This window comes from Pleurodeles waltl, chromosome 11, assembly GCF_031143425.1.
Source record: "Pleurodeles waltl isolate 20211129_DDA chromosome 11, aPleWal1.hap1.20221129, whole genome shotgun sequence".
NCBI classification, from domain to species: Eukaryota; Metazoa; Chordata; class Amphibia; order Caudata; family Salamandridae; genus Pleurodeles; species Pleurodeles waltl.
The window spans coordinates 24791892-24803704 of NC_090450.1; the positions used below are offsets into that span (position 1 = coordinate 24791892).

General features: G+C 42.7%; 1 protein-coding gene across 1 annotated transcript in view; it reads right to left on the bottom strand.

Moving 5' to 3' along the window:
* Window positions 1-9824, bottom strand: part of PDE6D (phosphodiesterase 6D) — a 69238-nt gene extending 59414 nt beyond the window's left edge. The window contains exon 1 of the mRNA XM_069212871.1: window positions 8583-9824. Within this exon, the coding sequence (XP_069068972.1) occupies window positions 8583-8632 (50 nt within the window). The 5' untranslated portion in view covers window positions 8633-9824. The remainder of the gene's footprint in view (window positions 1-8582) is intronic.
* Between the last annotated feature and the right edge of the window lie 1989 nt (window positions 9825-11813).

The following is an 11813-nucleotide window of genomic DNA, read 5'->3' on the forward strand; positions in this document are numbered from 1 at the left end:
TTTCTCAATGTCCACTTGACATATCACAGTGAAATCTGGCAGCAATAAGCTGAGAGCAAGGAGCTTTTATTTTCAACGTTTTTATGTTTCGTCAAATTGAGCCAATTATTAGCAAAAAAACACTTTCCTATTCAAAAATTACATATTGAAAAGACTGAATGAGAGTAAGTATATATAACTGTTGTTTCATTTAAAAGAGCTTGGAAAGCAGCTAAGCCCGACATACCCTCCAAAAAGATTATAGCAAGAATTACAATATTGCAAATCTACTACATGTAGGGTTTGTGAAACTGGGTCAACACCACTAAAACCGTGTCTAAAAAAGCAAGTGTGTCAGATTTCAAGTAACAAAATGCATTTGAAGGTTTCCACATGTTGCAGCAAGAATCCAGTCTTGAAGGTCTACTGGCTTTAGCATGAGTTACATAATCAATAAGTTAGACCTACTGCCTTTGTCATACCTTTTCATAATGAATAGATCAGAGCTACGGCTGGTGAAATAACTTTTCCCCAAGAGACCAGTCAGGTCCACAGCTCTTATCAATGGATTATCCCCATAACCAACCCAAACCTACTCTCAGGATAGGCTTTCCCACCAGGCAAACATCAGGTATACTGTAATAAAATTACAAATAACAATAGGTACAGTTATCAAATCTTTATGAAATCCCTCATATGAGGGCCTAACCAGGCTTCCAAGAGTGCAAATAATATTCAGATTGTTCTAGAATGTCACCAAAACCCCTGCTTATTACAGTAATTCTGTAAGATCCCACGTAACAAACTATCAGCCTACGCACTTCAGCAGTGTCATAAAATCCACCCTTGAAAGGCCACTCATTATAAAATATGCTGTTCATAATTAAGACAGACCTAATGGCTTTATCAAGGCATTTCATAATAAACATCAAACCTATGGAATGACTTAACTTTACCAAGTGAAAGAGGCCCATTGCCTTGAAAAAATGGCTTGTTACCTTAACCAACCCAGGTCTAATACATTTAGTGTGAACTTTCCCATCCGGCAGCCAACATACATGGCCACAAAATTACAAATGTATACAGTATTACAGTTGGCAGAGAAAAATGCTATGTCTCCAGAGAAGGACTTGCAAAGATCATCACAGTGCAAGTCTCTTATCCCAATGAAATTCTGAGCGTGGGGACTAACCAACACCAGAACTTTTCAAGAGAAACTCTGCAACAAAATACTCCTCTACTGGTTCTTAACAGGGAAAAAACTACCCACTCTTAAATACATATTGCATTTCACAAAAAAATGTCAGGGGCATTGTCTTTATCGTAACTTTTCATAAGAAACAGATCAGGCCGATAGCCACCATAACCAACTCAGTCCTGCTGTATTGAGCATAATTTTACCAAAAAGGCATACAACGCAACTCAAGCACTCTTTCTCAGTGGAAGTGCACACCTTCTGCCCAATCAAATTTGTATTAGAGGGAATCGACAGCTGGGCTGAGCCCAAATCCCTCTCTTTAGAATTTCTGAAAGCTCTTTTTCTGTTTTTCACATATGGTATGGAGACAATTGCAATGTCAAGCCAAATCAAACCAGCTCTGGGAAGCCTTTGGGAGGCTTTGTACAGTGCAGGCTAATAACGAAACACTGCCCTCACCACTACTACTCCTGGTAATTGCATAAATTCCTAAACACCACAGAGTCACTCCTTCACCTGCCTTGATAATCACTGCCACCGTTTGTAAGATGTTTTTTTCTGCCAGTGCCTTGATAGTATTATACCTTAAGGGTGACAGATGCCCTGACCGATCTGTGATCTAAATCAGTGGTTCCCAACCTTTTGACTTCTGTGGACCTCCACTTTATCATTACTAGAACGCGGGGACCCCCACTGAATCATTATTGAAATCAGGGGACAGCCCCACTGAGTCATTACTGAAAGCTGAGGACCTAATCTGTTAATATTTCTTTTTCTAAGCAGTCGCGAACCCCGTGAGGAGGCTTCACGGACCCCCAGGGGTCCTCGGATCACAGGCTGGGAACCACTGATCTAATTTCTTGAAGAAAAAATATTCTGGTATATTATTATTAAAAGTGAAGTGCAAACTGCATCAACTGCTAAACATTGACAAAAGTTAAACTTAAAGACAAAGATTCCCCCAGCTGATCACCTGGAGTTGTTCACTCATCTTAAGCCCCTTTTCAGCTACCCCATAAGAAGTGAGGCACCACCAGGAAAGCTTGGGGCAGCTCTAACAAGTCTCACCAGCCCGCAGAGCAACGCTGTGGTGGCCAGAGCTAATAGGACCCTCCATTAATATGTGTGTGCATGTATACTCACATTCAGAACTTTAGGTAGTGTATTAATAAAACAGTGTTCCTGTGCTTCTATCCATGACAATTGTTTATCGACGCTATTTAAAATTTTATAATTTTCTTAAGACCTATAGAATTGTGCACCATTTTGTAACAATGTCCTCAACATTTAGCCAAACATACCACATAACTGGGTCCTGGTCCTGCGCTTCTACAAAACCGAGTAGCCCTGGTTATGTTTGAGCTATTGCCATGTAATACAATCTCGGCCGATTTATTTTGCTTCCGTCACTTAAACAATAAATACTGATTAGGATTTTGCACAGGACACACAGCGGCTTTGTAACCTTTTTATAACACAACTTAAAGAGTAAAGGGGCCAAGGTCATGCAGAGGTGTGAAGGTAAGCATAATACAGCAACTCTAAATCCGAGCTTGAGCTCGTACGGAAACATGAGGAACACACCACGATTATCTCCACCTTGTATCAGTCATGAAACCCCAGCTAATGCGGAATGCAGGTGCCTACACGTCAGGGTTAAACTCTTCAAGCTTATTCTCTTTGGTTTGTAGCAGATTCCCCAAATCAATCCAGGTGAAGAACACATTTGGGTCCCAAATACTTCAGAATCAAACAATCTCTCAAACAGCCAGAAGTAACTCCCTTAAAGCATCAGGGCCACCCTTCTCGCAACGCAAATATATATATCACCCCACCATTAGGCATTGCAACTTTGCCAGGATGATCTTAGAAAGTTAAAAAAACTCAGTATTCCACAGTCGTTTTAGTATGTACTTTTTTGTGTGCTACAGTTATCATTTTACAATTATAAAAAGTCGAGAGCTGTTGTTAGGGGCGTGCCTAGCTCCAAGTTTCCTATGAGGCATGTTTGGTCAGAACTCTACATAGCATAATGATGTCACCTGAATGAAATTAAGCATTGCTATATATGGGAGAAGACAAAACAAATAACCTTGAAGGAAAATGCAACATGCATTTGGTTAAGAACAAAAGTGAAAATACAAATAAGATGTGTAACATACTTTAGCCCATAACAAGGTAGAGTTTAAGTATGACGTGTCATGTTAGATCCAATGTTATGAAATTCAGGTATCCGAAAAAAAAAAAAAAAGTTTCCAACAACAAGAGCAGTCAAACTGAGGAAAAATTACACTGCAGATGGTGGGTTGAATTTAGCATTACGATGTCTCTGTACTTGCATTCTCAAACCTGACCCAATACATGTAAGAAGATTTTACAGTTTCTACACTTTTAAGCAATCCAGGAATGCTAGTTCCTCTTTACCCTAGCATAGGAGAGATCCCCGGTAACCTATTTCTTTCAAAATAACAAACACAAATAGCCTAGGACACCAGACAACGAACTTAGCAACTGCAACGTGTCTTTCTGGGCCCAGGACAGTGTGGGTCGGATTCCAAGAACATGTTTTCTTTCCACCCTTGCTATAGGTTAAACCGGGAACACAGATTTACAGAAAAGCATTTTTCTAGAGGTTGACACAATGAAGTTTTAGTTTCTGCGTTATTGAGGCTCTTGTCTCCATGGATTCACTTTGTAGTAAATATTGACTTTCCTGTTGTTCAAGTGTCCATGAATTCTTCAAGGACACTTCATGCTAGGCCTTGCTCGCAGGCACCGATCGCACAGACTGCTATAAATAACACATATTTCGCCTCACTATGCTCAGGAATAATTCCATCGATCTTAGAACCCGCATGAGATCTACAAAAAAAAAAAAAAAAGTTCCGGCGGGGAGCCGGGTTGAAAATGGTAATACGTTTCTTGTTATTTACAGAAACCTCGACCGGTGTACATCCTGGCCCTACAACTTTACGCCCCACCCAAACTTTTAAGCCGATGAGTTTTTGAACTACTAATTGTGGACTTCTGATGGTGCAGGTGTTCTGAGATTCCTTAGTGGGTTATCCAGTCACTACTTTCTACTTTATTCTAATACACTTTGCCAAAAGGCTAGGCAGGGACCCCACCTCTGTAGCCATCTCGGGGGGGCTGGGGGAATCTATTTCTGCCTGGTCAGACACCAAGCCGGTTACCACTGATGCACTATAGGTTCGGCCTTATGTACCACCAACGAGGGTTCTCAATCTTTGCATCGACTGAGATCCAGTGTCCAAAAGTAACCCAAGTCTGAAGGTGATGTGAGAGGATTGCTACATTTTCACAATAGCTAAACTGGCCAAGATTTGGAACTGTTTTGACAGTGATATTTGACTATATTACATTTGCAAAGGACGCCAATGTTTTTCTGGTCCACTGACTGGCGAAATCGCAATTTAAACTAGGGACAGTGTAGAATATATATATATATATATTTTTTTTTAAAGTAATCAAAGGTCTTGTCTTTCCTCTATACCTAGCAACTTCTCAACCAAATACTACAAACAAACACTGGTACGTGAGAAAGTGAAGCTATGTGGCCACTAATCTTTTCTTTTACAGATATTTGTCTTTCTTCTGACCTACCTGGAAATGTCACCAAGATATCTATACTAAACAAGGATTGGAAAACGTATATGTCTGGCCTAAGCAAGAGCTACTGGCTTTCCCGATGTGTTTTAGCCATGTTCTTCACTAGCGTGGCTTCTGTTCAGCATGGCTGAAAGTTAGTGGCATTGAGGAAAGTGGCGTGAAGTAACGCGGAGCGGAATGGTAAAGAGTAGAGTTTGATAGCAGAGAGTGTCACTGATTGGAGTGGCATAGTGTTGCTTCAAGGGGCATACACTGGAGTGGCGTAGAGTGGACTAGTGTAGAGCGCACTGGAGTAGTGTTGCTGAGTATAGTTGAGTAAAGTGCAGTGGCACTGAATTCAACGGCGTACAATGGAGCGCCGGAGAATGCAGTGGCGAAGATTAGAGTGGTGCATGGTATAGGGCAGTGCTGCAGAGAAAAGTGGCACAGAGCAGAGAAGTGCAGAGTGGAGTAGAACTGAGTGACGTAAAGGGCAGAGTTGTGGCACAGAGTGTAAGAGAGTGAAGTGGCATAGAGTGAAGTGGTGCATGGTAAAGAGTGGCTTAGAAGGTAATGGAGTAGAGAAAAGCGATGTAGAGTACAATGGTGCAGATTAGAGTGGAGCAGAGGGCAGGGATAGAGTTGAGTGTTACAGGGCAGAGTGAAGTGGTGCAGAGTACAGTGCAGTGGTGTGAAGTGGTGCAGAGTGAAGTATTCAGGGTATGGCAGCACACTCACATTATAGACAACACATTTTCAATTGATATGACCATATGTTTGCATAGACATACAGTTTTACTAATAAAACTATACAGTGCACAGAAGAAAATCTGTGGAAATTGCATCACCTAGTTTAATGATTCTTTCTGTTTGTGTTAAAGTATCTGTTTCCAACACCCCAAAACTAACAAAAAATGTGCTTCATTTGTGCGTTCATAATTCAGATATATTCTGAAATACATACACAGTTAATTTAAAGGATGTTGAGTGCTAGAAAAAAAAGACTCTTTCCTACCCCCGATATCCTCAAGATTGTCACATAAATCCTTTTAGAAGTCAGAGAAAGAAAAGTAAACAAGTGCCCTTGTAAGACAGCGTCTGACATTTGACCTCGGTCTTTAAATGCACAGCAAATGTGACAAGAAAAGGTCAAGATTTAAAGGGCTGTTAACAGAAAGCAAGTATGTGGAAGTATATAGAAAACACGATTTAGACAACGAGGGTGACTAACTGAACCTGAAGAACTTAAAGCAAATAAAGCCAGCAAATGGAAAGCCAAAGTGCGAGTTACAAACCACAAAGCCAATGGTAATCAACAAACAGACTATATTTCTAGGTACATTTTCTGAAAGTCCCCGAGATGGCTTTAACAAAACAGACAGCTGCCCTGTCTGGTAGGCTGCGACCTAAAAAGGACAAATCAGTGTCACGGTATAGTTGAAAACATACCCACTCTTTCCTTCCATTTCAGAAGTAGGCCAGCTTACTTGCATCAAAAGCCTGGGGGAGTTTCTGTAACGTGATAAAGTTTCACAGAAGAGGGATTTAAATCAAAGGGATTATTCATCCCATTTATTTAGCAATATGTTATGTGATCTGAGCATGAAGACAGCAGCAAGGAGAAAGCCTGCATTTCAGGGCAGAGGTATGATGGACTGTAAGTCAACAAGACTGCAAAAAAGTTTTATACTGGCTAACATTTCAAAGGGGCTGTATATAGCTTTCCCTTGCTCTATATTCTCCTATTTAGGCCGTTAAACTAGCATTTCCTTAGAACGGACAATGGTCTAATTTAAAATCTGTTTGTTTCAGCCAATAATCCATACAAAAGACAAGGGAATTTCTATATACAAATAAGCCATTTCAATGATACAATTATTAACAACAAGACTCAGTTTAGTTCAAGACCGTAAGAGATCTAAATCTGAGTCTTATATACAGGTCTCTCTTTAGTTCAGGTGTCAGCTGGTCCATATACCACTCCAAGGTAATAGGGGATTTTACTTTCAGATAAAACAGTGTTGATTCCCTTTTCTGTTAAACTGATTCTGTTGAACAATAACAGTTTTTAAATAATGTAAGACTAGCTTTAGTTATCAGGCCTAGGTTATTCCAGTAGCGGGGCAGACAATCTTCTGTAATATGTTTTTTAAATGATCCAGCCATTCAATATTTGAATTTCTGTGTTTCAAAATATCTGAAAGAGATTTTAAATAAGATTGGTTTGCGGGGTTTGTCTATATTCTGGCCCAGTAAAGTGCAGGATTAAACCAGGCTGCGGACTCAATGCTAGTAATACCAAGTCCTAGCCTTGAAGATTCTATCTGGATGCCCAGACTCTTCAATACATGCTCCATACAGGGTAGCAGCTACTGATTACATATTCTTCATTTTGAGTATAGATTTTATTGATTCACCATCAGATGTGTTCTTACAATGCAGAACAGCTCTGTTAATTTTCCATATTTCTGCAACCATCTTCTGCGGGCAGCTTATGGTTGAAACAAATGTCTGGATAATTACATTTTAATGCTGCAAAGACCCAAACTCACTGTTGTACATTCGCGTATACTGACATCCATCAAACCAATCAAAGAGCAACCCCCTCCAGACACCAACCACCTGCCCTCATATCCTTGATTGGATAACATGAATCTATTGAAATCAACCTGTTTGGTCCCACAACATCAATTACCAAAATAGAGTACTTTTCTACTTTTTATGACCGCAGCCTGTAATATCATTTAACTCACTTTCCAACAACCAGATTCCCCTTAAATCAGTGGTCCGCACACAGACTATTTTCACCTCTAGCCATATGAGATGTATCTCAATCTCTGCCCCCTTTCGTTTGTATACCCTTTCACATCTGGACCCATCACAACCTTTACAAATCACAAACATTGTAATCCTCTTCTGACCAACAGTAACTTTCGCACTGTAAGAAACTGATATTTAGCATTAATCATAGCCCACTCGTTTATCTTCTGTATCAGTTCTATGTCCTTAGGTTATACCTCTACCTACTCTTGTGCCTGTCACCTTCCAACTCTGACCTCCAGTTGATGGCCTTTTATTACTTCGACAGTAGGACACTCTTTAGTTCACCAACTGACATTATGTTTTCATTCTTCTCAACCCTCTCACATTCCACTAACAGCCAAATCATGGTAGCCGGTAGTTGCCACTCCCAATGCTGTTAAGGAATGCCACCTTTGCGAGAGGTAGATCCCGTCATTAGCCCCCCCCTTACATGACTCCAACCAATATGAGCTATCATCATTCTAGAGGTTCTACATCCGAAACTCACAGCAGCATCACCTTCACCACACCACCTTAAAGCATGCAGTGAAAATGCAACCTGCCAGCTCACCACTAGCCAGCACACCGTAACTGACTCTGCTGCCACAATCCAACAAGGCATCTTTTGGAGTCAGAAACATCACATTCAGAGCACTGCCAATGGGTGGTTTGGATCTACTCACGACCTGCTGTACAAGACTGACAATGACTCTCTGGAAGCCTTGGATTTACTTATTAAAGTATTGTCAGCTGATAATTGTGTCCTACTGTACTACTGGCTCAAAAACAGAAGTATGAAATAAATGGCACTCTGTCAATCAACTAATCATAAACTAAAGCCAGAACTAATGTGAGTCACCCAGTTACCATTATGATTGCAATATTGTGATAGCTCTGCCATTCCTCGCCCCTACCCACTTTCAACACCACGCAGTGCGCCTAGCTCTCCACCATTCCTGGCCACGTTCACCTCATAGGTTGTTCAAAGGGATACAGTTTAAAGCCCTTCAGTATCTCCATGGCCCTCTCCTCCTTCGAAGACATTTCACGAGGGTCCCTTTCTTGATCTCCGCTTCCACAGGCAGTGTATCAGCCGGCAGGGTGGACGCTGGCAGTAGGATAGAAGACGGGGGGAGTCCAGGGCTCACAGCCAGCTGGGAACAGGTGGAGGCCTGCCGAGAAAGGCTGTTGTAATCCGGATTGTCAGTAAGAAGCGGGGAGCATGACAGCCTAGGGACCGCAGGGACGAACCGTGCAGTCTGCAAGCGAGCTGCAGAAGGAGGGACCCCCAAAGGAAGAAGTCAACAGGGGGTCAAGGGCAACAACCAGGGGTGGTAAGGACTGTGTAGTGAGAGTCGATTAGAGATAGATGCAGAGCATTTCAGGGTAGAATGGGTGCCAGACTGTAAGCTGTAAACATACGGAGCATACAGAGATATCTAAGGGTCTGTCGAGGGGGTACTGATGAAGGGGCTACTGCTCTGTTAGAGGGCTTCAGGTGAGTGGTCAGTTGGGGTCTGAATAGAAAGGGCTACTGCTCGGTTAGTGGGTGCAGATGGCTGGTCAGTTGGGATCTGAATAGAAGGGGTACCACTGGTCGGTTAGGGGGCTGCAGGTGACTGGTCTGTTGGGGGGTCTCAATGTAAGGGGGCTACTTCTCGGTTAGGGGGTGCAGGTGGCTGGTCAGTTGGGGTCTGAATAGAAGGGGCTACAGCTCGTTTAGGGGGTGCAGGTGGCTGGTCAGTTGGGATCTGAATAGAAGGGGTACCACTGGTCGGTTATGGGGCTGCAGGTGACTGGTCTGTTGGGGGGGTCTCAATGTAAGGGGGCTACAGCTCTGTCAGGGGGCTGCAAGTGACTGGTCAGTTGGAGTCTGGATGTAAGGGGGGCTGCTGCCTGGCTGCAACGTGGAGAGGGACAATTTGCCAGAGAGGGTCGGAGTGGAGGGCCGTCTGCAGGAGGAGAGCTGTTTCCGGCAGAGAATGAGGGGGCTCTCCGCGGGGAGGAGATGAGGGCCGGCAGCCGGTCAACGGCACAGACCGCAGCAGAGGGAGTCTGAGGACAGCGCTGGCTGTCAGCACTGGGGGCGTCAGGTGCCAATGTCAACTGTGGAAGGCGCGGTTCCGCATTCCAGGGGGCGAAGGCTCCCTCCCGCGGCAGACGGACGCTCCCCACGCCCGGCTGCGCCCAAGTCAACGGCTGACACTTCACACCGCGCAACCAACCTTGCGTGGAAGCAGGGCTGAGAGACACGCCCTCTGAGGAGACCGAAAACCGCAGCAAATCCGATACGGGCAGACCGATGATTGAACGAGAAAACCACCAATAGGTACTTTCATCTGCGAACAGGCGAAAAGTAACCTGTTGGCATTTAAGAAGGGTAATGCCAACCATCGGTGAGATTTTATACCTATGTCCCGCCTCTTAAGTGAGAGACAGCTAAAGCTGACAATAAGTTCAGGGCACCGAACTGATTGACGCGATTCAGAGAAGCTAGAACGCTATAAGACGCGTTACGTGATTGGTAAAAACCACAGGACCCGAGAACACAGTCAGCTCCCGTCTAATTGGTTAATGAAGATTACTTTCACCAATAGTATTGCCCCGCTGAACATGCGCGTATTGAAACTGTGACACGATTGGTCAAGCGTGAGCGATTGCGATAAAGCGACAGTTGGGTTTGGAAGCGTCACTGAGGAAGACGCCTTAGCAACGTGACGTCAGTTAGAAACAGTGTCAGAAACAGATGCGCTTTGGTAGACTTGATCTCTTAACTGTTTTGTGAGAATTTCATTTTTCTGCTTTCATTAGTTAAACATTTCCCCCAAAAAGCAAAACAATTCAGCGCTGGATGATGATCCCCTAAATAGTATAACTGCCAAAAAGAAATTAGTTTGGGTTCAAAGTGGAAGGGAAAACTTTAGCAGACCCCTGTCCCAATAGACCCACCAAAACTTTTTTTTTTCTTTAAAAATTATTCGTAATACAAAGACTGTTTTGTTCCGAAACAGTTGTTGTTTTGTTCTGTACTTTTTGCGTACAACGTTAACATTCAGGAAGATCTAAGAATTTCTATAGAACAGTCTGAATAATTTTCTTTTCCCATCAACCCTCGTCCTTGTCTCACAAAGAAATTTCATCCTAAAAACAAACCCCACCCCTATGAACTCTTCCTTGAAACAGCCCCTCTTCACTCACAGGACTTTTTGCTATTTGATCACGTTTTAGGACCCTGGAAGAACTTAAATAAGAATTTCTGTAAAATATTATTTTAATATTTCTTTTAATATTCTAATATTGTGTGCTTTTGACCACGCCCACCTCACGCCCATCACTTTCACTAGTTTGTGGGCTTGCCCTTCAAAAATTCTTTGTTATCATTAGTAAATTGTTTACGTTTGTCCCTCCAGGAGGTTGTTTTATTACCGCCTTGCAGGCTGTCCCTGTTACATGGATAATTGCACATTTGCCGATATGTTTGATTGTGAGCAAATTTCTTTTTTCTTTTGTGTCTCTCCTTCGTGCTCATGCTCATGGCGGCCGTGGCGCTTTGAATCGGCTTGCTTATGTCAACTGTTTTACTTCTCATTTTCAATTTATGTGGCAAGAAAAATCCAGTTAGGAATTTACAGTGACAATAGCTCTAACTGCAGGAAATGCAAGACGAACAATTGGATTGCAAATGCTTGTTCCCCATTTGGTCTCACCTACACTGTGCATGCGCTGTGCTGCGAGACCTACTGTTTATAATTCCGTCGCCTTACAACACGCCCACAGTATACCATTGGTTGTTTTTGTTGTCGCTCTCATTTTCATTCTTTCGATTGGACTGGACCAGCACATTACTCATGAACCTGGGAAACTTGGCAGCTATGTCGATTGCTTGCCTCCAGTAGGCTTCCCTCTCTTTCTTGTGTTAGCTCCTTCTTGGAACGTGGACTAAGTATGTGTTCTTCCTTGTGTTTGTTCTTCCTCGTCTTTTTGGCCAACAATATTTTTTTAAATAAGTGTTTCAGTATTGTTCCTTGACGTGCAGTGTGCTTTCCTGCTTTTAACACAGGCATATGTATTTTGCTCTCTCCCTATGGATTATGTATTTTGCTCTTTCCCTATCTTCTGCCTCTATTGACACTTTGGTTACTTATACCCACAACTGTACTAGTCTGCGTCACTCTATTTGGTGCTTATCCACTCTATGCCACTCTACACTACTTCACTCTATGCC